The sequence below is a fragment of the Pyxicephalus adspersus genome, chromosome 5 (genome assembly GCF_032062135.1).
Source record: "Pyxicephalus adspersus chromosome 5, UCB_Pads_2.0, whole genome shotgun sequence".
NCBI classification, from domain to species: Eukaryota; Metazoa; Chordata; class Amphibia; order Anura; family Pyxicephalidae; genus Pyxicephalus; species Pyxicephalus adspersus.
The window spans coordinates 61,069,160-61,096,093 of NC_092862.1; the positions used below are offsets into that span (position 1 = coordinate 61,069,160).

The 26,934-nt window shown below is 38.1% G+C and overlaps 1 protein-coding gene across 1 annotated transcript; it reads left to right on the forward strand.

Moving 5' to 3' along the window:
- The first annotated feature begins 13,993 nt into the window (after window positions 1-13,993).
- On the forward strand, window positions 13,994-19,035 carry CDK9 (cyclin dependent kinase 9). Its single transcript, XM_072411683.1, has 7 exons — window positions 13,994-14,353; window positions 15,159-15,240; window positions 15,584-15,674; window positions 16,195-16,361; window positions 16,934-17,105; window positions 17,787-17,935; window positions 18,192-19,035. Exons 1-7 carry the CDS (start codon window positions 14,262-14,264, stop codon window positions 18,552-18,554), a joined length of 1,116 nt encoding a protein of 371 aa, XP_072267784.1. The 5' UTR covers window positions 13,994-14,261; the 3' UTR covers window positions 18,555-19,035.
- Window positions 19,036-26,934: the final 7,899 nt, after the last annotated feature.

Below are 26,934 nucleotides of genomic sequence, written 5' to 3' on the forward strand. Positions count from 1 at the left end.
TTTAGATGGACATCTTATTTAATAAGTATTAAATATCATAGGGTCAAATGCATGTATTCATTGCAGAATTTTAGACCTCCTGTATATAAAAGATAATCTTGCTCCATGCATGACAAATATTTTTATGTGGAGGAAAGCAAAGTTCCTGTCTGAACAAAGGCACCAGTTATTCTAACCAATAAACAGTTAAAACTCTGTAAAACAGGTTTAATATAAGTCCAGCACAATGCTTCATACACATTTAGATGAATGAAAACAGTTTAAATTCTCAGTACTTTTTTCATTTTATATTTAATATATAACAGAGATTGTCAGCAAGAACCTATAAGTGACATTGAAAAAAAATATCACCCACTAATTCAGCATATTTTAACCCATGTTCCTATTCACTGCACAACAATCCTTCTTCTTAATAATGTGTCCATTTTCAAGCGACCTTCACCTGCTAAAATTAGCCACAAACAAAATTTGCCCAGATTCTCCCAAACAATACTGTCATACTTCAATATTTAACCAACATAAATTCTTAAAAAAAAGATCTTTCCTGTACTTTTTATATTTAAAACTTAGGAAATGTACATTCACTTGCCAAATCCTCCAAAGTTTACGCATTGATTTACTTGCACAAAATACAAAAAAATTCTTTCTTTTTCTTGACATCCTTTTTCCATGCCTTAAATGGGTCTGATTTGCGCTACAAGGCGTTCTCCACAAATTTGTTTTTATTTTTTAAAAAAGACAAAATTAGTTTACATAAAATATTTTTATTTAAAGCGTAACTAAACTCAGAAATTTCACTTTACATAATAGGGTAGACAACCTTTTTATGTAAGGTAAAAATGATGTGGTTTTGTTTTTTTAAGTGCAACACCCTTTTTAAAAAAAAGGGTGCAGCACCGCCTAGGCGATCGAGAATGAATGGGAGCCCAAAGCCTCCTGGGATACCTACCTCACACATCCCGGGAGGCTCTTGGGTACTTCTTCTGCGCACGCCCTAGCATCTCATGCATGCGCAAAAGGAACTTTTTTGCGCAAAGAAAATTTTTTTGCCGATCTCACCCATGCGCAATGAGATCAGCAAGTTTTTTTCCATCCTACATCATTTATACGTAGGATGAAGAACCCAAAAGAAGAGACGAAGATGACGGCGCCCGAGACGGATGCCAGGATGACGCGGGACCCCATGGAGGAAACCCTGGATGGATTGGACTGCCCTGCGGGATTAAAGGTGTGTTTTTTTTTTTTTGCCAGTTTTTTTTTTTTCAGTTGAATTCCTTTTACCTATTAAAATATGCTCCACAAAAAGGGAACAATTAACCTTACTGTACTTAAGATCTTATAGTCATTTGACTAGACATGATTTGATGGTCATGATTTTACTTAACAAATGCCTAGTATTTTCAGACAGGGAAATCCTGTTGAATCTTAATAGGTGATTTTTGTAATATTATTTTACCCAGGCTGAATTTTTCTTTAGCCCTTTACTTTAGTCTGCAACTTCAAATGGAAGATACGAGAAGCAAATAAACTCATCAGGCAAAATAAATTATATATAGTGCCTGGATTTTTAAACTTAATGAATAGATGTTCAGTTAGCAGATATGTTTTATATAAAGGAATTGTTGTAAGTCAATCATAAGGGGATAAACAAAGGAGTAAAATCTTTGCATTAAAGCAGATAAAGGAAAATGGATTTGTGTATCAAGGAAAGACTGACCTCTAGCGGTAGAATGAAGTAACTTGCTATGAAATGGTAATTACAATCAGTACTTTAGGAGGCCAATAAATAAAGGGAATTGCAATCCCTCTGACCCCAATAATAATTACTCTTTGTTTAATAAAATAACAACAGTCTTTTGTTCTCCTAAATTTTATAATCAATGATCACCAGTTCACTATTATTCACTGAATTTACCTACTACCACATGATCACCAGTTTACATATCACCAGATAGCGCTTGCCACTTTGATAATGCAGAAGGCCATAGGCCACGATGAAGATCAGTGGTATGGTTTTCAAAAACAATGATCCTGACTTTTGAAAAAAATAAAGTATGCGTCAGAAATAGAAGTGAATAGGCCACACAAAAACTTCTAAATAGAGAGATGAGTTACTCCATGCAAATGAAAGGCCTTTTTGAGCTTTTTAGTGTAATGATGGTATGGCGACAAAAAAATTGGTTGCTAACTTACAAAATCTGATCACCCTTATAAATCAGATTTCTGAAGTTCAAGATAACTCTTCCACAATTCTGGCTTTAGAAACAGAAAAAGCTTTTGATATTGTTAACTTAATTATTTAAAGTTTACACTGAAGGCATTTGATTTTAGGGCACATGTCTGAATTTGAAGAATTCAATTCATCATACTAATATGATATGTATACTAATCATCTATACCCCAGTTTCATATCTGACACAAATTAGCTCCACAGAAGAACATGCAAGAGATGTCAGTTATTATTTAACATCACTTTAAAATAGCTTTAAAAAATTGTGACCCTTTGCAAGGTATCAGACTGGGAACACTACAAATCATATTCTAATAAATGCAGACTATATAATTCCCTTTAGACCCTCTGTATTGTAAACTCACGTCCTTAAACTATTTTATGAATTTTTTACATACATGGAGATCTATGACACTTAATATTTGTACTCTGTTACAAGATAAATCAACAGTGTGAAACTGCAAATCACCCAAAATTAAGGGGTATCTTCTTCCTTTACCCCAAAAATATATTTCTACAAAATACTTAAACTTTAGTCACCACTATGTATAGGCAGCAGCTGACAGCTCTGCAGGCACCCTAAGGAAAAGTATAGATGAGTCAAGTGTGCAGCCTCCTTAGATGGCTTTATGTAGGAGAAGCCCTTTCCTGGGGTGCCAGAATTTTCTGTAGAACTGTTATAATAAATATATTAGTTCTCAGGTAGCTTGATTCACTGACAAATACACATCAAATGTACTTGTAAAAAAATAATATGCTTTATTCAAGTCTGTATATATATATATATATATATATATATATATATATATACACACACACAGATATACAGATGTATATTTGGAAGTTTTTAGTTAAGCTTATTCCAGCATACAGCTTTGAAACTTGTAGCTGTTTGATGAGTATTTTTTGGTAACGCACACATACTATCCTCAAACTAAATAGAGTCAAGGATTTCCTGAGGCAAGTGTGTTTTTCCACTCATTGTACTGTATGGAGCAGAATAATCACTCAGGCTGTGGGAGTACAAACTCATTCCTCTTTTCATCTCCATGACATGGAGTGTGGGGGTATTTGTAATTTACAGAAGATAGACTGAAAGAATTGCAGTATTGCATGAGATTTCAGCTCACAGAAAATTACGACACCCATCAAGATCTGATACATCTAACTCTACAGTTTGCTGAACAATGAGGCTAGGAGAGAGTTAGTACTCATCCATCTAATCCTAATAATACTAGGCTTATTCCATCTACAGACTATGGTACAATTCTGACTGATCCCATATTTGCTAAATATAGCTGGACACTATGCAATATCTTTAACTGATTAGATGAAAATTTCAAATATATCAAAACAATTCCATTTATGATCATATTTACTATTTATGATCATAATACATATTTAGTCAAAGTGAAAAAATGTCTGGAAATGACATTGGTATAACTATTAGTACTACTAATTATACCATTCTTTCATTACAATTGACTGGCAGCTAATGATAAAGCTCTGTACCCAATACACGCCAACATCTCTCTACTCACCAATGCTAATATTGCTTATTTCATCTCATACCAAAAGTATAGTTAACATTTAGGTAGCTGCAATCAGGGCCAAAACTTGCTAAGAAATTGCTAAAGAAACTCCAAAAAGTAGTACTGAGCCCTGGAAGCTATGCCCAAAAAGTCAGAGGGAGGGCAAAAGATCGCCATTACCTATACGTATATGTCAGTTTTGATCTTCTGCAGTCTTCTCCATTACTGACTTACAATGTCTTGTTTTGAAGAAGTACGCATGCAGTCTAAAATGAGAGCAAAAATAAAAAATGCATAAACTAGACTCTGGACAACCTTTCTGGGATAGGGAAAACATGCACTTGCTGTCCCATTTCCTATCCTGGAAGGTCTCACTGCCAAAAGAAGGGGCTGGTTTTCAAAAGGAGGGTAGCTTCATTCCACTTTTAGAAAGTAAAAACAAAGCAATTACATTTTGATTATGGAGTTTTCCTATGCCTGGATGTGTTTCTAATTATTATGGCCTACCCCTGCAGTTGGCTGCCTTTTGCTAGTGTCAAACTTTACAGTCTGACATTACACAATGAGATCTAGTGCAAACTACAGAACAATAAATATGTACCTGACTTACCCCCGCAATGTCAGGTTTATGTCTAATCCAACCATAGGGTAAGAATGCAGTAAAACTGACTCCCATGCCTTTGCCCTCTTGTATAATTCCTCAAACAGAGGTTGCACAGTGTGAGTGGCAAAAGTACGTGGGTATTTCCAATGGCACTTCCTACTTGTTTTAAAGAATAGATAATTTTAAAGAATAAGAATTAGATCAATAGATTATCTACACAGAGTATTTCTATACCTGGCCATTGAATGAGTTGAGTTGTCTGAAGCAGTTCCTTAGAGCTAAATTCTAGACAGAGATATTTTATCTCTTACAGAACTAGTCCAAGTACTGCTCTTGGTATCGACCTCCTGTGATCCCTGGACAGCAGCATTCAGGCCGGAAGAGGGGCAGAATTCTTAGCCAATCACAACTGCAAAGCGAATATACTTACACAGGACAGAGCAGAGTGCTGACCTCATCAGCATGTTGATCATTTTTCATTTGTCACATTCTCATCTGAAGGGTTTCGTGGGACACATCTGGTAAAAGAGTAATATGAGCCCCATTATAATCCACTGGGTCCTTTTTCTAAACTACCCTAATAGCTTCCTCAATATTATAATATTCTACAGAGCACATCCCAAGGTCTGCCTGGATTTGGAAAGTGTGAAAAAAAGCTCAAAAAGCTAACTTATTCTTATAAAGGGTGTTTTGTTAATCAGGTCAGACCTAAGTCAGGAGTAGTAAGCTTAGTGAAGTTTAGTGCATTCTTGCAACAACTACTAAGCCTAAAGCCTAAACCGGCATCTCCATCCCCTAATGTCTCCAACGTTCACATGCTAGGATGCGAGGCTATGGGATGCAGATGCCAGGCATCGCCAATGAGACCCCAATGCCTGCTGGGCATCACCAAGTGGACCTAGTTGCCCGGTCCGCAGGTCTTCCCTTGTATGAACACAACCCATCCATGAGGTCCAAAAGGTTGGTGACCACTGTTCTAGAGCAATGGTCGCCAACCTTTTCGGTCCCGCGGACCACTAAAATCACCAGGTGCCGACCGTGCATGTGTGGGGAACCGGGTGTCACTGAAAGGGAGAGAAACCTCCCCCAGAGTGACGTCGATATGGCATAACCCCGCCCACTATCCCATCGCAGATCTGAGCTTGCAGTGGGAGAGTGGGCAGGTTGTGTCCAGGGACACAGCCAGCCCACTTCCCCGAGCCTGGGAACTGTAATGGGGACGTCCAGTAAGCCATTTCCTATCCAGTACAAAGACCTTTTGCCCCCTAGTGTTCAGGTCTGGAATAGGGATAAAAAACAGTCCGCTCATACAGTATATGACCAAGCTAATTCCCATCAAGTACAAGGACCTCACAATTATTTAAGTGGTCAGGTTTATTATTTGGATAGGAAATAGACCACCATATATAACAGGGCTAATTCCCATCCAGTATAAGGATTCTTTGCTGCTTAGTGGTCAGATCCGGTATAGATATAGGGAAATTGCCCACTTATATATGACCAGGCTAATTGCTATCCAGTACACGGACCTTATGATGCCTGCCAGTGGTTAGCTCCAGTATAAGGATAGGAAATAGCTTGCTCATATATGACAAAGCTAATTCCCATCCACTACAAGGACCTCATCACTTTCTTCGTTGTCAGGTCTAGTATAAAGATAGGAACAAGCCACCTCATATGTGACCAGGGTAATTCCCATCCAGTACAAGAAACTTATGATGCCCCCTATTGGTCAGGTCCTGTATAGGGATAGGAAAAAGCCCACTCATATATAACAAAGGCCAAATCCAATCCAGTACAAGGACCTCATGATTACCTTAATGGTCAGGTCCAGCATTTAGATAGGAAATAGCCCAACCATATAAGCCAAAGCTAATTCTTATCCAATACAAAGATCTGATGATGCCTCCTAGTGGTCAGGTCCTATATAAGGAAATAAAATAGCCTGCTCATATATGATAAGGCGAATTCCCATGCCATGGAATAACCTTGGCATTCCCCACTAGTCATGTCCAGTATTGGTACCTGACCACTAAGAGGCATTAAAAGTTCCTTGTACCAATATTCTAATTCTGGATCAGACCACTAGAGGAATGCTGGGGTCCTTTCACAAGATGGGAATTAGCTTTGTCATAAATTAGCTGACGGTTTCCTATCCTTAATTCTGACCTGACCACCAGGAGAATGGCAAGGGCCTTTAACAGGGTGGGAATAAGTCCAGTGGAAGCTAATTCATATCCTCCTAAAGGCCCTTTCCATTCTCCTAGTGGTCAGGTCAAGTATAGGGATAACAGTCTGCTAATTCGGTGGTCAGGTCTAGTATGTATAACCAAAAAAGAATAAGAGAAATAGAGAAGAGGGGAATGAGACAAAAGAAGAAAGAGGAAGTGAGTAGTGGGGGGGTTGAAGGAAAGAGAGAGGGTGTAAATTAGGTTATATCAACCAATAGCAAAAACCTGTATTCTGCAGAATTTCAAAAGCATACCCATTAAAACAATCTTTGATCCACCTTTTCCTCAGTACTTATTAAAGTAGCACTAATTTCTAACAATCAATCAACATTAACAAGCTCATTAATTTTAGAAAACCATGGAGCTACATTAGGGTTCCCTGCTTTACTCCAGAGAGCTGGAATACATGCCTAAGCCATATTATCTTGGCAAGTGAGCAGAAGATTACTATAGGCAGAACCAGAGAAGCATGAGGAATACCAGCTCAAAAGGGATGTAAATTTTTACATACTGTGATGAAGAGCCAAAAAGTATTTTTTTGGGACAGTCCGGTTTAGGTCCCAGTTCTAGAACTATCATGGCCAAATATAACAGGGACACTACCTGATGTACATGACTTGAACAAAGTTGCTTAAAAACAGTAAAAGAACAGAGAAATTGGTCTGGTGATGGAAGAAAGCGTATAAAATATCTCAGCTGGATAATGTGCCAGAAACCCAATGAGACAAACTCGAGATCATCTTTCATCTCTATGGAGGGCCCAGTAGCTCTGTGAGTATAAAAAGAGTGGTGATAGCAGGGGTATGATATTGGTCAGCATTACCAGTTTGGCAAACATTTAAAGATTTGTTTCAACAGTTGGATGAGAGCAGAGAAAGAGGGATACACTAAGTGATTAACACTGAGGGAACAGCAATAGGTAGGGCCTGGAGTACATTTAGGCTGTACCATCATTTTCTGAAGTTTACAATGGACGAACCACAAAAAGGTGCCTGTATTCAATTAAGAGACCTCTTGGCAATGTAGAAGTAAAGGGAAGTTAAGGATAAAAAGCCACAAAAGATCTTTTGAAATCCGTAATTGCCTCCACAGCCCATTTGAAGTAGAAAGCAGATGCAAGTTCTTGCAAGAGACTTCACTAAAGGAGTGCTCTCTTTGAGATCAGACAACATTAGCTAAAATTCTACTGCATTTGTTTACAAACCCCAAAAAAGTATGTCGGCATTTTGTCAAAGCAGCTTTAGCCTTATAAAGACAATTAGCAGTGCTTCTCTAGCTGCTAGCAGTTTGGAGTAAAGGTCAGCAAAAATGAATTGTTTGTAGGAAGATTCTAGAATCTGAAAACCTGCAAAAGGGATAATACAAACGCCTCATGCTCTTTTTTGCAATGTGTTCCATGGCTAATGAGAGTCCCTGCATGAAAGGTTTGTGTGCCGCCCAGACTTTTGACAAAAACAAAAACAGAATTGCTTAAAAATAGTAGAGGAAGGACTAAGCAAAGGGGAAATAATCAGAAAAAGAAGAATATAAAACTTTGTTAATATCTATGTGAATGTAGGGAATTCCCTAAATTACCACCAAACAATGGCACCTACCTACTTGAGGGAGTTAGGTAGCAATGGCTAGGGTGAGGAGGCTTGCCCATCCTGTGGGCAGAAACCCGACATTAGACAATCAAAAATAAAGCACACACCCACCCCTAACATTCAAGCCTGATACAGTAGTAGGACTGGGGAACATCAGAGAACTACAGCAAAAATATATATTCAGCAACTATTAACAACAATAACAATAGAAGTACAAGTATTAGTGCAACAATTTAGTCCCGGACCGGAGAGGTCTAAAAGATCTTTCCACCATAACAGTACCCATATCATTTTGCATGACATGTCATTTGCAATCCCTATTTAATATACAGCGCTGCGTAATATGTTGGAGCTATATAAATCCCATTTATTAATAATAATAATAATAATAATAATGACAGTAATCATCATCATCATCAGTAAAAGAGAGTAAGAAGGTAGTAACAAACTGTATGGCATTTGATATAGAATTCAGTAGTATCTATAAAAGGTTCAGTCTTTATTCAAGAAGTGGAGCATTCGTTTGTCGCACTAAGTAAGGATTGTTACACCCAGGGCAGACCGACCTTAGGCTTCCACAGGGTGATGAGGATGACCCCATTTGTATGTACCATGAAAATACTTAAAGTAAAGTAGCAGGCGCATCTTCAGAGTGTGCCTGGACAGATCTGGGAGAAGGTAGCTTTAAAAAAAAATCATTAAAATTAAATGGGCCTTTAAGCCATGCTTTTCATGCCATTTTCTACTGCAAAAAAAAGTGAACTCTACAGATCACATCACAAGGCATAGCAAACGACTGTGACATGGAGTCACAGATCCAATAGACTTAATTTCCAGAGCTGTTGTCAGGGGTTTATCCAATAGGAAATTGAAGATAGCGGTGATGTGATCTCAAGATGAGGTAGCCCGTGGCTGGCCTCGAACCCTGACATTATTTCTGCAGTTGAGGTTTTCATGATCCACTAGGCATAGGGTTATGATACAGAGGTAACCTTGGGTAGTTTCCTGGGTGAGCTCTAAACCCTGAAGTCTTGTATGAATTTGTTGTAAAAAATTCTCGCAGAGGGAGACACAGGTTCAAGGGACCTGGAGGATGTTTGGCACCATCTCTGATTGAAAATCTGGAGGGCCTACACCACAAAAATACTGTGGGAGACCCGTGCAGGATGGCTGCTTGGAATAGGCAATAGGAGTGCAAGAGTGCTGCGTCTGCCTGGTGTAGTGAGAAATGGCAGGGATGGATAGCAGCTGGACTGTAAAACAGCAGGGTCAGGCACCGAGCTGCAGGGAGTTGCACCACATAAAATTATTAGTATTGTTATTATTAATAAAGTGGAACTATATAGTGCCAACATATTACACAGCCCTGTATATTAAATAGGGGTTGTAAATGACAAACGAGTACAGACAGTGACACTGGAGGAGAGGACCCTGCCCCGAAGAGCTTACAATCTATTAGGTGGGGGAATTAACACACATTTTTTTACATGTAAGTATTACTCAGTGTATGTAGTTCTGCTTTAATAAATTTCTGTAATAAAAGAGAATAAAATACAAAAATACTGATCTGCTCTGTGGAGCCATAGCTTGCTAAAAATTCTTGGTAAAACTTGGGAGGAAAAAAATCAGAATCCCAATGCTGTACAATTATAGTTGTAAAATGTAGAAAAAAAATGAATCAAATCAGAACATATGAACCTATAGTTTAATATAACCATAGGACATACAGTATTTTCTCATGGAATCTGGGTATATATTAGTCTGAAATGACAAGCACTGGTTCCCATCACAGTGCCATGGAAAGAATCCCTAACCCACCTAGAAAACAACAAGCAAACAAAACCCCATAATCTGTATTAAATAACCATTAGTACATTGGTTAGCTCCTGCTTAGTCGCCTTGCATAATATCTTAGCTTGATGCCTTTGTAAACTCATCCAAACTAGTCATGTAATGACTCATGTAAGTCTCACCATACAAATGACAATTTCACTGCACAATCAGCTTAAATTTAATTACATAGATGGACCTACCAAAAAACATTCAATCACTATGTATCCAGTTTGGCTGGCCTTTGCATTACATAGATGTTTTTGGATATAGAGGAGATTGTGTAGATTGATTGTAACATGTATGTCAGGGCCTAGGCCAATTTAGGATGTGCAGTTGTCATCTGCAAAGTAAACTACTCCCAGGTGGAACCACTACATGCCTGAAAGCATTTTATTTAGGGCAACCACAGTGAGTAAGTTTGTCCTGTGCTTACAGCACTTCAACCTTATGGGACATTATAAAACTGATTCCATTGACTTGAATATGGAATGCATTGCAAACCTGTTGCAAACCATTCCATTGAAGCCAGTAGAAGTGATTGTATGATAAACCCACTGAGAAGAGACATATTGCTTCTAAGATACCACTTGGCAATGCCTGCAAATCTATTTGTACACACATGATATTTTAACAACTCCCGCTACTTCTGGTATGCATACATGCACCTATGTTATTGATTTACCTTTCCTCTGAACTAGGCTTTCAAGTTTGTACGATCAGGCAGGTCATTATTGCCAGAAAGGGATATTTCTGCAATGTGCATCTTACCTGTCTGATTGCTTTAGGTTTCTGGCAAAAACCAGACCTTCACCCCTCCACTTGAGACTTTTTCTCACCACATGGCCTAGTATTTGTGTGGGGTTATTCAGGGCTCACTTAGAATTTGGAATCAATTTAAAGCAGACCCCTTAGTGGTGCTGGCTATGTCAGTTTGCATCAATGAAAAATAAAACATTTTATGCACGGCAGCGGCCATCTTGTGTATGGCATCCCGCCCAACCCCCCCCCCCCCCCGTTCCATCTGTGGAGTGCACTGCCCCCCTGATCCATGTTGTATCCCCCCTTCTGCGGAGCACGTTTACCCCCCCCCCCTTTCTGTGCAGTGGATTTTCTAAACCCCCATATCACCTGGCTATAACAAGTACACCCAATTACCTGTCTCTCCCCTTTTCTAAACTCCTATATCACACCACATTTGTAGCGATGGAACAGCTTTCTCCCCCTTCTTGAACCCAATATCATCCTGCAAAATTAACTGAGCACCCTATCACCTACCCCACATCACCCTGCAGTAATACCAGTGCACCCCCTTTCTATACACCCATATCAAACTGCAATAATAGTATGTGATAGTAGTACGCCACAACATCTTTCTCCAACTCCCTGCCCCCCTTCCCCAATCATATGGAAATTTTAACACTGCATCCCTTTACCCGTCCCCTTCTTAAACCCCAATATTACCAACTAAAAATAGCAGTGCCCTCATCATCTGGTTTAACTTTCTTTTAGCCCATATCACCCTCTAAAAATTTCCAAATCCCCCCAATTCTAAAAACCATAAATGATCCCACAAAATTAGCAGTACACCCCATTACCTGCCTCACCATACTTAATTCCAGTATCATCCAACAAAATGTTACTATTGCACCACATCACTTCCCTTAACACTTTCTATACCCTTATATTCCTTATAAATAATTCCATTGTATCACCTGTCTCCTCTTTCCTGAACTCCCGTACCACCCTGCAACAATACCAGTGCACCCCATCACCTATCTGCCCCTCCCTATACACCCATATCAAACTTTAGTAAAGGCACGTCCTAACATCTCTCTCCATCTTCCAGACTCCCCTCCCCTAGTTATCCCCCATACCACCCAGCAAAAATACCAGTGCACCCATCACCTGCCCCTTTCCTGTACTCCCTTAACACCCTGCACAAAAACCAAGCACATCCCAACACCTGTCTACCCCCTACCTAAACCCCCTTATCACCCCACATTTATAGCATTGCAGCCCATCAGCTTTCTCCCCCTTCATGAGCCCCCTATCACCCCCCAAAATTTGCTCTGCGCTTCATCACTTACCCCATTTACTTTACCCCAGTATCACCCTATAAAAATGCAAGAGCACCCCAACTTCTGTCTCCGCCTTTCTAAACTCCCATATCACCCCACAATAATATCTATAACATCCTCCAATAACAACAGCACAACACCACCTGAGTCCCTCACATCACACTGCAACAAAGGCAGTGCACCCCATCGCCCACCAGGTTTCTGTACACAACACCTATCTCACCCCCTCATGTACCCCGATATTACCTCTCAACAATAGGAGTGCACCCCATCACCTGTCTCACCCGTTCCTGAACCCCCATATCACCTCACAACAATATGAGTGCACCCCATCACCTGCCCCTCCCCCTCCTGTACCCCGCATATAAACCTCACAACAATAGGAGTGCATCCTAACACCTGTGTCTCCCTCCTCTCTCCTGTATCCCCATATCAAAACCCCTACATAGGTTACTTATGATGATAGGCTCCTAAAAAAAAAAAAAAAGGTTTCTTTACTGCACAAAATGTACACATGTTATTGTTTATTTTGTAAGGTAGAAAGACCCTGGGTTGTTTCTATGTAATTATGTTATTTATGTAACTCATGTCAATTATGTAACTCATGCACCACCTAAAAAATTTAGAAGAATAGCAACATTTGATTGTTCTTACACAAACGTCAATAATAGCTCCATCTATAGGGAGATGTTACAGAGAAATTGGGGTTCATAGAGAGTAATTTTAATGGGGGAGGGGGGATTGTAGACAAAATGTGTTTCCCACTGGCTCCCACATTAGTTAGTAACATCTCAGAGAAGGTAAGTGCCCAGCTATGTGTAACAGTCCCTAAGTCCCTCGCACCGCAGCATCTGAAGATTTGACTCTAAGCAGTGAGCAGTACTGGATGTCTCCCCCTAAGCATGGCATGATGAAGGGGTAACCACACTGCAACCTCACCTCCAACCTGAACGCAGCCTTGAAGTTTGGTGAGCGGGAAAATTTATATTTAAGGCACCATAGCGCACCGACAATTGGCTGTACTCTAAGGCTCAATGCCATGGAAGTGGCCCCCGGGGGTCCCTAATATGCAAACTCCACTTAGGGACCCTGATCTTGAAATAGCCAATCACCACAGTTTTTACTTTATGCAGAATGGTAAATAACCCTTTGTTTTGTTTTATTTTTTTAAACACAAAAAGGCAAAGCCCCTCCCATTCTGTCATTATCGCTGCGGCGGTAAAGAATAAATAGGAGCGCAGAGCCTCCTGGGATACGAATTCCTGGAGGCTTGGGCTCCGAGATCAGGCATACGCATGAGGGACTTTTCTGTCATTGAAAGAAGAAAGATGGAGATCTCACACATGTGCAGTAATATAGGCATTTTTCTTTTTGGCAAATACAGCGGAATACACGGATCTGTGCAAGTAAAGGTGTCATCTTGTTTTTTATTTTACTTTAGGCCCACTTCAATGAGAGAAGATCCGATTATTAGGATTTTATGTTATAGACCTCGTATCTGGCATTTTGTTTTTAGGGGACTGAAGTTTAGTATCAGCTCTAATGGTCCTCTGTGTACCCTGAAACATTCACGTTTGTACAATAATCGGTGTGGGAGATATGAAGGTTTATACATTGTAATGACAGCAGCATGGACACAGACACAGATCTCGTGCTGCTGTAGCTGTTCCTGGTGAAGCAGCTGATCTCCGAGGTCTATAGAACACGCCCACTCCCGGGGAGCTCACATTGGAGCAAAATTCCATTAAAAAACATAGGCGATGCGCACGGAGCAGAAACAGCTGACTGTGACGTCATTGAACAAGCCCATCAGCTGGTAGTATGAATTACTAAAGTAGGATTATCTTAGAACACAATGGCTTCAAGTTTGACCAGTGAAGCCCCGCCCATTTCCTGTTTTATATTCGTCACTTCCAGGTTCTTTTCCTGCATTGAAATTAGAACTCTATTCTAGCGTCTACTTTGTAACTAGCTACTGTCTTCAAAGCTGCTTGTGGGACAAGGAATTTCTTGTGCCAGGAAGGTGAGAGAGCGCGGTCAGAACCTTCAGGCCTCGGCATCACTTTACTGAGGAGGCCTGGACTCCAGGGCGAGAAGCGGCGCCGGGGGCGGCCTGGACCCAGTTCTGGATTCCCACTCCGAACCTGCACCATCCACAGCAGCCAGCATGGCCAAGAACTATGACTCCATGGAGTTCCCATTCTGCGACGAGGTGTCCAAGTATGAACGTCTGGCCAAGATTGGACAGGGAACCTTCGGGTAAAGAACAATCAGGACCGGGGCTGTGTGTGCGCAAATCAACATCCCTGTGCTGTCTGATCTCCCCCACATGTCAGATCCCTGTGCTGTCTGATTTCCCCCACCTCCACCATGTCAGATCCCTGTACTATGAGATTGTTCTCCCCCCCCCTTGTCTGATCCCTGTGCTGTGTGAGATTTGCTGTAAAAGTAGCATCTGGAGGGTCAGGGTGTATGTCGACTTTAAAGCTGAACTCCGATCTTACCTTTATTCTTGCACTACTGTGGGGCAGGGAATGCAAAGTATAAACAGATTAAGCATAAACTTTAATGAAAATTGTTATTACTATTTTTTTTTTTGTTTAAAATGTTTTAGTGGCTCAAAATTTCCCAGTGTCTGATCTGTTTGGGAGGTTTTAGGCTGCCACTTCTAGGTTTTTTCAGACCTTTGCAAGCAGCTTGTAAAGCCTGGCAGAGCAGTTCTTTTTTTGTTTTGTATAAAAATTACTTGTAAAAAACAAATATGTAAAAAGGCTTCCACAAGTGGCATCAATTCATGTCTATGGAGACAGCAGGGGTGCTAAATCTCTCCTGAATGCTTGTAGAGGCCAAAAAACACGCTGCAGCACTGCCACCTCCTATCACCTATCAAATAGAGAATATTGAACTGGTCTTTTCACTTTAATGGTATTCATTTCTTTACAAGTGGTTTTAAGCTGTAAAATCTCATGCAACTGCTTGCAAAACCGCTAGTCAGAACTTGGTATATGTCACTGCATAATTATTTGTAAGTCCTAACATATATGTTTCCTTTTTTTATTTGTAGTGAAGTGTTCAAAGCCAAGCATCGACAGACTGGACAGACAGTTGCACTGAAAAAAGTATTGATGGAAAATGAGAAAGAAGGAGTAAGTACATATTCATTCATAAGCTATATGTCATCCTTTACTGGTATCGTCTTCTATTCGCACCCTTTTGAGCTGGTAATTTTAGCTTAGCCAGCAATTTTTATATCTCTGTATAGTTTGAACAAATACCTGTTCATCTTGTCAAATTCAAAACTTTTCTGTGTGCAATTTCTACATCATGTTATATAATAGAATAAGTCCTTCCATTGTATCTTGGACTACAGAACAATTCTTACAAAGAAATGTGCATGCATTGCAGACGTGCTCCGTGTATGTTTTATTTCATATTTGGTTTGCTCTGATATCCATTTTAACTTCATTTTCTTTATCCCTCTCTTTTTAGTTTCCAATCACAGCTCTACGTGAAATAAAAATTCTTCAGCTGCTGAAACATGAAAATGTTGTAAATCTGATTGAGATTTGCAGAACAAAAGGTATGGAGTGTTCAGTATTTAGACATTGTGCAGATCCCTCATGATGGGGGTTAGTTGCATGTCTCTTGGTTCTTTTTATCAATGAAATTACTTTTTTATAATCTCTTCATGTCCAATATTTGCAGTCCTTGATTAACAGGATTACATACCAATATATCAGATATCTTTCCCCATCCGTGCATAATTATGTTATATAGTATGTGCAAGTTATGATAGGGGACAATGAAACAGTACATTAATTCTAATTGGCCAGGTTCTAGATATGTAAGATTCTCCACAGATCATACAAATCTGCATGCACACATTTAGATGCAGCACAGAATGTTATTTCGCCCCAAAAAAATGACTTGCCAGGTTTGCTCATCTCATATAAGAAAAGTCCTCTCTGATTGTAAACAATGGAATTCCAGCCAAATATTAGTTTTAGATTTTAAAATGGTAATAGTAAATTGGCTTTTGCTTTAAGCCCTACTCATCGCAAGAATATTTTCCTCATGTAATTTTTTTTTTTCCTTTACAGCCAATCAGTACAACCGCTGCAAAGGAAGCATCTTCCTTGTGTTTGACTTCTGTGAACATGATCTAGCTGGACTTCTTAGTAATACACATGTCAAATTCACTCTTGCGGAGATAAAGAAGGTCATGCAAATGCTACTCAATGGCCTTTACTACATCCATAGGAATAAGGTAAGTTAACACACAAGCAGTTTTTTAGTTTTGTTTCCCACTCATTCCTTCATAGTTCACTATGGTTTATGCAATGTTGTCTAAAACCTTTTTCATTAGTTTGAACAGAACGTGTTCCTTTCTGTGTATTTGAGGTCATACAGAACAGGAGCACATTTTCTAGTAAAATTAGACAAGTTTACAATGTCTGCTAAAGGCTCCAAGACATTAAACTATTGCAGCTCTGGATTTGTAAGACATCATTAAAGGTATTTTGTAAGGGGCCACTAGTGAAAGAATCTGTATTTTATTTAGCATTTTTGCAATCTCTGTATAGCAAAGCTTAGGCTGGGGAGAGGGAGAAGCAGACTAATGAATCATTCAGGTGAGTACAGGAAGAGCAGAGACATCTTTATGTTAACAATTGAAAGTATTTGATTACATAATGACTTCACTACCTTTTCATTACCTTTAAAACATATTTTTATATTGTTAAATAAATTGGTAAACCAGGTTGCCTTATTTTTTATAATCTGCCCTCTGAGTGCATTGTGTGTTCACTTTACTGATTGTTGATTGTTCTATCATATTAGATTCTTCACAGAGACATGAAGGCAGCAAATGTTTTGATTACTAGAGATGGAGTCTTGAAATTGGCTGATTTTGGATTGGCTCGGGCCTTCAGTCTTGCCAAAAACAGCCAGCCAAACAGATACACCAACCGTGTGGTCACTCTTTGGTATCGCCCTCCTGAGCTACTTCTAGGTAAGGTTGTTGCATAAGTTGGGAGTAAATCTTGTAATTGCAAATTTAATCTTGGCAATGTTTCTCATCAAAATACTACATAGTCACTTATTAATCTATTAATGTCCCATAAAAACATTCAGATAATATAAGGAGCAAGGAAAAGACCTCCCCATCAACGGGGGATGCTTCTGTACATCTCGATATTTGTTGATAGCAGACATTATACAGTACCCATAAACCGATTACTTGTAATGTGATTCTACTGTGTAGAGAGCCCCAACATTACAGAAAATTGGAGTATGGGCACCCCCCCCCCCCCATCAGCATTCCCTGTAATTCCCTGACAATTAGTGGAATTTTACAATCTGGTAAGATTACAGGTTTTAGGGTTCAGTTTGCATGGGCCAATTGTTATGTTCAATCTAATTTACCTAAGTGTAAAGTGAACCCTACTTAGGAGTCATGTCAAGCATTTTCTTTTGCTTTAACATTGAAAATATAGGAGTTGTCAAATTATGAAAATGACATATATTCTGCTTCAGTGACAGAATGATCCCTTATAACTTGCAATTTTAGTAAAACTGGAATCTATATGGTTGTTAACCATTTCCATTTTGGCCTAAATTTTTGCTTAAATGTACGCATTCATTTTTAGAAACTTGATGATTGTATGACCTATCTCTGGTTTGATATTTTTAGGAGAGCGTGATTACGGTCCTCCGATTGATTTGTGGGGTGCTGGATGTATTATGGCCGAAATGTGGACACGCAGTCCCATCATGCAAGGAAACACAGAACAACACCAGCTAACACTTATCAGCCAATTGTGTGGTTCCATCACACCTGAGGTGAGTGTTTGGGTGCATTGTATTTGTAAAACACGTTCCATACTTCAGTTAAATTAAACTCTTTTGTCGTCTTTGTATGTTTGTCTGCACTTGAGCAAATATAAAGCAAAGGTTGATGGTAATGTATGACAAATAAAGGTAAATACACTGCTTCTGATTGCACCGGCTAGAGAACAGTACCTAAACTCTGCAATAATGTCCTACTTACATAATATTTGGAAAAAGCCTTCTAATTGTATGTTCGTTCTGTTGATAGGTATGGCCCAATGTGGACAAGTATGAACTCTATCAGAAATTAGAACTGCCCAAAGGCCAAAAAAGAAAAGTCAAGGATAGACTAAAGGCTTATGTGAAAGATGCCTATGCCCTTGATCTTATTGACAAGCTGCTTGTCCTGGATCCGGCACAGAGAATTGACAGTGATGATGCTCTTAATCATGACTTCTTCTGGTCTGACCCAATGCCTTCTGACCTTAAGAATATGCTTTCAACTCACAATCAGTCAATGTTTGAATACCTTGCTCCTCCCAGACGACGAGGAGGTCACATGCCTCAGCAACCAGCAAATCAGGGCAGAAACCCTGCAACCAATCAGTCTGAATTTGATCGAGTCTTCTGAGGTTGCATTGGTCACTAGAAGGTACTTGGACCCCATGGAAGCTTCCTTCAAAAGCTGATATTGTGCTAAGTCTTGGGAAAAAACAAACTGATTTAGCTATTTTTGTTCACATTGAAATGATAAGTTTTGCTTGGAAAGCAATAAGAGACTTTTAAGATATGTCAGTAGATGAGAGTAACTGAAGACAAATGCAGTATAGAAATTTTAAGTAATGCACACCTTGAAATGTGTTAGAGCTAAACATTTGACTTGAAAGACTTCAGATTTTTGACTGCAGTTATGTATTCAAGAATGAAAAAGCATGTCCTCCGCAGGATACAAACCTCTAATTTGGTAAACCATCTTCCTCTTTTTGTGGGAATTGCAGCTCTTCAGTGGAATACATTCATCTGTTCTACAGGCTCTGTGCTATCCTGTTTAGGAGTTCATAGAACCAGAATGCTGTATTTTATTTTTTATGTATTAAAGTGATTCCACTGTGTATTTTCTGAGTGTGTATTTTTGCAGAATTAGGAGTAATTTATTATTTCTACAAGCTTGCGCTGCCATTTTTTAAATTAAAATTTAAATATGTAATATATATATATAATAAATTAGCAATAAATGAAGCCATTGTTGTATATAGTTAGGCTACATATGTTGGCCCATGTGCATATGCAGTAACATGGGCCCAGACCTTTTTAGCTGGGTACTGCACCTGGCACTTTTCAGTAACCACCTGGTTGTTTTTGAGTGCTTACTGAAAAGTTGGGTTACAATACAGCCACTGCCACCCACCTGCACCTTCACCCCACCCAGCCTAAATAGAAAATACTACCTAACCCACCTTCCACAAATTCATACATACCTCAGTCTGATAGTAGCAGTTTCTCCATGTACATCCATAAACTTCAATGGGTCTGATTGTCTCTAACCTTGGGCACAGTTCTATAGAAGTTTGTGATAAATATTGATTAAAAAAAGGTTTTTACTGGAAACTGAATAATCTTTGAGTGTTACATTCCTTTGCACCACAAAGGCAAAGTCCTTCTAGCCTGGAGGTTACCTGGCTATCATCCTCATCGAACTCATGGATCCCTAAAGTGAGTTCAGCCATCTTCCCTTGTACTTCCATAGCCCAGAGGATAAAAACTTATTGTGAAATCATGTCCGTAACTCTGCCCATACCCCTCCCATCCACAGTAATCTCATCCATAGCTCCCTTCTCGGTTTGGTTTGGTTTGGTTCCCATGTTTGACAGGAGTCAGTCAGAAACATGAAAGCTGTGGGACGGGAGCCATGGATGATATTACTGTGCTTGGGGGGGGGGGGAGATGGGCAGAGTTACGGACATGATTTCACAATAAGTTTTTATCCTCAGGTCTGTTATTCTCTGACAAATGTGACCAATCTCCTAAAGATATCACAAATAGAACCACTCATGTCCTGACACAAAGTGTGCCAATAAGAAATAAAAGAGCAACAGAGTTGAGCTAATTACTGGTTTGTTTCTCTTCTCTTTCTCCATATACAGGGTGGGCAAGGACCCAGACAACATGAGTTCAGAAAAAAAAATAAAATAACCATTGTTAAATTGCTGAAGCACCAAATGTTATGTGAAATTACATAAAAATGAGGCACTAGACCAGGAAGGCACATGTAAACCACAGAAATCCGTGTGAAAATGTAAAATCATTGTTAGGGTTTGTAGTATATAAGGTGTCAACCACAGCTTTCAAGCAGACTAAATTCTTTGTAATTTTTATGAACATGGGCCATTTTTGTCCATTAAATACAGTATGACAGCTGTGCCTGCTGATTTACAGTACTACACAGTGGTTGTGCTTTAATGGAAGTCTAAAAGTTACACAACTAATTAAAACATTGTTTAAATTAAAGCTCACACACCCAGCCATCCTAAACAGAATACGCCTGCCAAATTACCATTGTATACATGAAAAGCTGTTCCAAACATAAAATGCCATTAATCAAATGTATGGAGGATCCCCTGATTCCAAGTGGCTAATATTATTATATATAAATGGTTAATGAGGTATACAGTGTCTTTCTCCGTGTAGATCCTCTATGTGTTTGATTATTGGTGTTCTATGTTTGGGACAGCTTTTCATGTATACAATGGTAAACTGGCCAGCATCTATTGTTTAGGAGGGCTGAGTGTGTGAGCTTTCATTTACATATAAGACTCAGGACAATTTGTCTGCAGAGATGAAAGACATAAGCTTATTGATATGTGTATCCTCAACTATCATTGAGTATGTATTTTGATTATTCTCAGGAAACAGTGTTTCCACGAAATGCGTCACACATATGAATATAAAATATTTTGAAGGGATAGTCTATGTATATAAACCCATCCTAAAACAAAATTTTTAATATTGCTATATGTGAGATTGTATGATGTCTTAATATATATTGGTGTTTTTTATTGTATTTGGAACAATGAATACATTTTAATTAGTATAAGATAAGTTTTGGTCTTTGAATATGAAATAATTGTTCCTAAACTACTGTCTTTTTTGATCATATATATATTTTTTCTGTTTTATGATAGTTAAATTTATTTCAGTAGTGAAACCTCTATTATGGACATAATAAATGATGTTTAAAATCTAACAATGCTAAAGTAACCAAATGCCCCAGTTTGACGTGTTAGCATCCTCTTTGGGCATTGTGTGTTTACTTTACTGATTGTTGATTGTTAAATCCCATAAGATTCCCCTCAGACACATGATAATTACTAGAGATATGGAGTCTTGAAATTGTCTGATTTCGGATTGGGTCATGCCTTCAGTCTTGCCAAAAACTCTTCCGGTCATTCTTTGGTTTTGCCCCCCCGAGTTATTTCTAGGTAAGGTTGTTGCATAATATAAGAATAAATCCTGTAATTGCATACATTTATTTTTGGCATTTTTCTCATTAAAATACTATATAGTCAATTATTATCTAAGATTGTCTCATAAAAACATTCAGATAACGTAGGGAGCAGTGAAAAGACCTCCCCATCAACATATGGGGCTGCTTCTGTACATACCTAACATAGCCTTATTTGTTGATAGCAGACATACAGTACCCAAAAACCACAATTACCTGTAATGTGATTCCACTGAGCCCTGAGAGCCCCACAAATGTTCCAAGCATAGTGCGACTTTACATATATTTGATCATCCTGGTGTTTGTAAAGTGCTGGGATAGATACAATCCCAAAGGTACTTCCCTGATCAATCTGTGGGCACTGGAACAGGTAAGTGTGGCCAATACTACAATTCAACTCACTACCCTACCTACAGGAAAGGAAAAGGGCGAGGTGGTTAATTTATATAAGCCAGGCAGGCTGGCGGACTTTTGGGAACCAAAATGGCACTTCCTTCAACACTAGGTTGCATTTTAGAACAAAGGGCCTACTGTGAAAATAAGTGATCAATTTGTGATCAGACAGGTGTTTGTTGTAGAGAGTAACAAGTGGTGTCCCTACTGATATAACTATTATTATGTGCTTGATTATCACCCAGCTGTCACATTTTGCTGTACATGCACAGCTCAGCATTTGTCGCCAGGTAGTGAAGTGATTGTGTAAAAAAAAAAAACATTAGTTCCTTAAATTTCTATGCAATCTTTTTGTTCAACCCACTGAATTAAAGCTGAAAGTCTGCAGTTCAACTGCATCTGAGTTGTTTCATTTAAATTGTGGTAATGTACAGAATCAAAATTAAAAAAAAGTTGTCTCTGTCCAAATATTTATGGACCTAACTGTATATATTTATGTGTATATATATAAAAATATATTTATATATATATATATATATATTTAAATTTAAATATATAGTATTTATATTATGTAACTTGAAAAGTTAATCAAAGGCAAGAGAACCTACAATAAACTGAAAACGGTTATCTTTGATTGGCTGGGCCAGGATTACATAACTCCCGTACAGGCATGCAGCTGCACATGCGCAGCCCAGTAAAATTTGGCAGCTGATTGACCAGTTTTCAAGATTTCAGTTCCACTTAAAGAATTTTTGCATGAAGGAGTGGTCAAAAATTTCACAGATTTATTGTCAGTGGATTGGTAAACAGTTATGCAAAATGCCTACAATAATAATTTCTACTAAAAGGGGTAATACCAGATTCTGAATCTAAAGGGCTTACTTTTTCCAAGGTACACCAAAACCTCTGGTAATATTTTTGTTGAATAAATGATTGAAAAAGCAAAACTGTTATTATATTTCCGTAATAGTTTATGTATAGTTTAGCCCCCTTTTCTGTACGTACTGTTTGAATGAAGTGTGTCTTGAATTGTTTTTTATATGGTAGGTGCTCTGTGTGCAGTGTGTCTGGATATAAACTTATCAGATTGTATTGCTTTTTTCAGGTAATGGTGGCTTTTTATGAACACAAATGCCTTCTTGAGACTCAGCTTTTCTCTTTGTAAAAGGATGCTTGGACTCTGTAACTTATGTACTGAAAGCCTTTTAAATTGAAAGTCCTTTTCTTCCTTTGTTGTTGAAGGGGTAGTTTTTTCATTTGCTTGCTTTAAACATATTCATTGGAAATTGCTGGCAAGATAGCTTTGTTTTTTTTTTTTGTTTTTTTATATGAATTGACCAGCACAACAAACCCAGTATAGTACAGTTTACTATAGTCTGCTTTCAATAAAATAATGCCATATTGCTGAACAAATGGAGGAACATTAAAAGCAGCTGAATTGCTTCCATATGTATGTATAATTATATATATATATATATATATATATCCCCCCCCCCCCACTAGCTTGCAATATTTGCCTGCCTATAGCCAGTTGTAATAGTATCATTCAATCAATATGTACAGATAAACTCTAAGCAGATATAACAAATGCAACTGAATGCATTTTATTAATTACCAGTACATCCATTATTTAAGGTAGGCAGTACTTAATCTGAATTGGTATCAGCTTTTTTGTTCCCTGCACAGCAAGCCAGGAGTGTGAGAAAACTATAAGAAGCCAAGCAGTTTATGTTTTGACAATCATTAAGCTGATGGGATCAGAAAGCAAAGTGACAGAGAATGAACTCATCACTGTACTGCTTCTCCTATCACTGTCCAATCACAGGATGAGTAGTGTCTAGGATCTATCTAGGCTAAGGTTAAATGATGTTTGCCATGAGAGCGATGGCATCTAGCTGGAGATATTCAATTCTATGGATTTAAGGTGAATTTTGCAGCTGAAGCTAGTTTTGGTATTTTATCTTTACATGGCCTGTTAACATTTTCATCTTGTTGTTTGTGGCTGGAGTTCTGCCTAAATTATTTAAAGTCAAAACAGTATAAGTATTTTAATTGAAAGCATGAATTTATTAATTTTCTATTTCATTTGGGAAATACTTTGCACTTGAGAGATGTTTTACTGCTGACAGCTTAGCAAGATTTTTCTAAAATTTTGCTATAACCCTTTAACTCAGATGTGCCCAGGTAAGCACTGTCTGTTACTTCACCGGCCAATTATTTTATTCTGAATTGTAATGTTTCTTACTTCGAGGCAGTGCTGTGCATTCTCACTCCTGATTGACCATTCTGTGTGCCTAGCCATGTATTAAAAACGATGAATCAGAATTTGGGGAAAGGCAGAATTATGTACATGCTCTTAAGCCCCATACAAACATAAGATAAAATGTCAGATGATTGTTGCTGGAAATTACCTTTTATGATAGTTTCTAGTGACAGATGAACAAAGTGGGGGATGAAGATTGGGAGGATGTGCAAGCCACACTCTACTGTACTCTTCTTTCATAGGAGTGCACAGTGGTCATTCCCCATCGGCCATTTATCTGTCTGCTAAGGTGAATTAATGAACAACATCTGGGGAGCACTGTACACATGTCACATTGAGCATTACTGTTCATCTTAGGTAACAATCATCTGACCGGTCCATAAAGTTTCAAGTTCAAGACACAGATTTCACAATGTTAATATGGAGCAGAATGAATTATTAGGTAAGTGTACACCTATTGTCCTATGTTGCAGGGTGGGAGGCAGAATGCTCCATGGTTGTACTCATAGCATAGAGGTCCTTGTACACACACCAAGTCTTAGGCACTCACTGAGGTCATTTTGTGGGTGATCTAGCACTGCTCAGAATCGAATTGCTAGCTGTAGTCACCATAAACAGAAGACTAAACATACTGTGGAATGAAAGATATTCCATTTTTAAAAAATACTGAAGCTATTTATTATATGTACAGTTCTAATATTAACTTTACATTCTGTTTTATGTGAAAAGTAACCATTTTTATATGTATTTAGTCCTAAAATAATTGTCACCAGTTGAAAATGAAAGCCCTGTAAGTTGAGGGACTCCTTTTATTTATGTGGTCCAGTTACACACCTGGAGTAACCATTTAGTAAAATAACTGAGATTCCAAAGCCTGGTCATCTGTCTCTATTAACATCCCTACAATAAGGGAAATTTTGTGGTACAATGATGTAAAGCAGAGATGCAAAATCACCATGAATACAATGACATAGTGGTTTTCATCTTTGATGTGCTCATTATTGCAACAATCATTATCATTATTTCATTTAGCTTATTACAACTTACTGAGCCTTCCTGGTTCTTGTCCAACTTTATCTGCATATTATATCCCCCTATATAGACCTATATCTTATATCCCCCTATATAGGCCTTTACACTTTAATAAATAAGGTGCTGCAAATGGATGAAGTTCAAAATATATTATTTTTAGTGACCAGTTAATTCTATCAGACTTAGTTAGAACATATTTTTAAACAAGTAAATTCAAATTGTATTCTGCAATATGTGCTTTTGAAAATTACTAAATTTTGTTCCTGGTACAAAGTTTGGTAAACTTATTTGCAAATGAAATATACCTTTAGGGCTCTATTAAAATAACAGCAGTGAATCTTCACCAAACTTTTTTTGGTAGAGAAACTTCTGGGTAAGTGCGTTCCCAATTGGTGGTTCATTGGACACCAATCTGTTCTTTTGTATACTTTGGTTTTAACAATTTGGTATTTGATTTACTGTTGTCTTTCTCTAGGTTCAAACCAGTCTGGTCATTCTTCAACAAAGCATTTTTGCCCATGCTCACTGATTCCTATATTGGACAAAATTTTGTAAAATGCGTTAAAATCCCGGAAGATCCGAAGTTTGTGAAAACCTCAGACTAGCTTGTCTTGCACCAACAATCATACCACGTTCAAAAGTCACTTTTCCCACCTTATCTGATGCTCAGTTTGAACTTCAGTAGGTCATCCTGACAATGTCTACATGTCTAAATGCATTGCCAGTTGTTACCATTTGATTGGCTGAGATATTTACATGGACAAGCAGTTGAACATGTGTGCCTAATAAAGTGGCTGTGGAGTTTATATATCGCCTCTAATGAGGTTTAGTAAATGATATTGCATTAAACATAGGCCTTATTATTCACATTAACATGCAATATAATAAATTCAAGTGCAAAAAATTAAAATATATTACATTAGTAAATAATATATCTGCATGCATAACTAAGTTAGTGTGGGGTATGTATAGACCAGTATAATAAAGAACACCTTGTGGTAAACTGGCTTGCTAAAAATGCTACAATTATTGTAAACTAAGATCCTCCATTTAACATTTTTATGGCATTTTAGCTGTTGTCTGCAAAAAACACAGCCATGTGCTTTTATATGAGTGTGATGATATATAATATAGGCTTAAATTTAATCTCTCCTCATACATTGAACATTATAGGGAGATGGTGGATCATTTAGTGGTTAGGTAATTGTTCCAGAAACCTTGTTTTTGAGTCAGAAACAGTAAAAAAAAGTTTTTTTGCATTTGCTTCATGTAAGGGTCTTTATAAAATTGGAATGTTTTTGTTTAATTTGGTTTCTGTAAAGTCCTTTTTGAATTGTAGAGTGGGAGGTGTAAATCCAATCAGATTTGTAGAACAGTCTTTCTACCTCTTTCTGAAGGCATCAGTGACATTTTAGTTGCCCTAATAATTTCTAGATTTTATTTTTCCCTAAAATACACTTGCTTCCTGACAATGCTTTATGTACTCCTCATAGCAATGGATTAGTACTCCTCATGGAACAGTGGATTAGTAAAAAAAAATGAAGGTGCTATTGACATTTCTTAACACTAGATGGAGCCCTTGTAAACTTAATCTGTATTAGCTGGATCTGGAAGATAAAAGCATTGTTCTACTTTACTTCCCTGTCACCACAAATCTTTTTCTGACATTAATGCTTTATCAAGGGACTATAATGTAATTTTTTTTAAAGAATATAAAGAAGCTAGGCTTTATACTTTATCTTTTATCATATACAAAAAATAATTGATGATCATGCCAGATGTAACCTTTGTTTTACTAAATCTTAAACTTAAAACATTTAA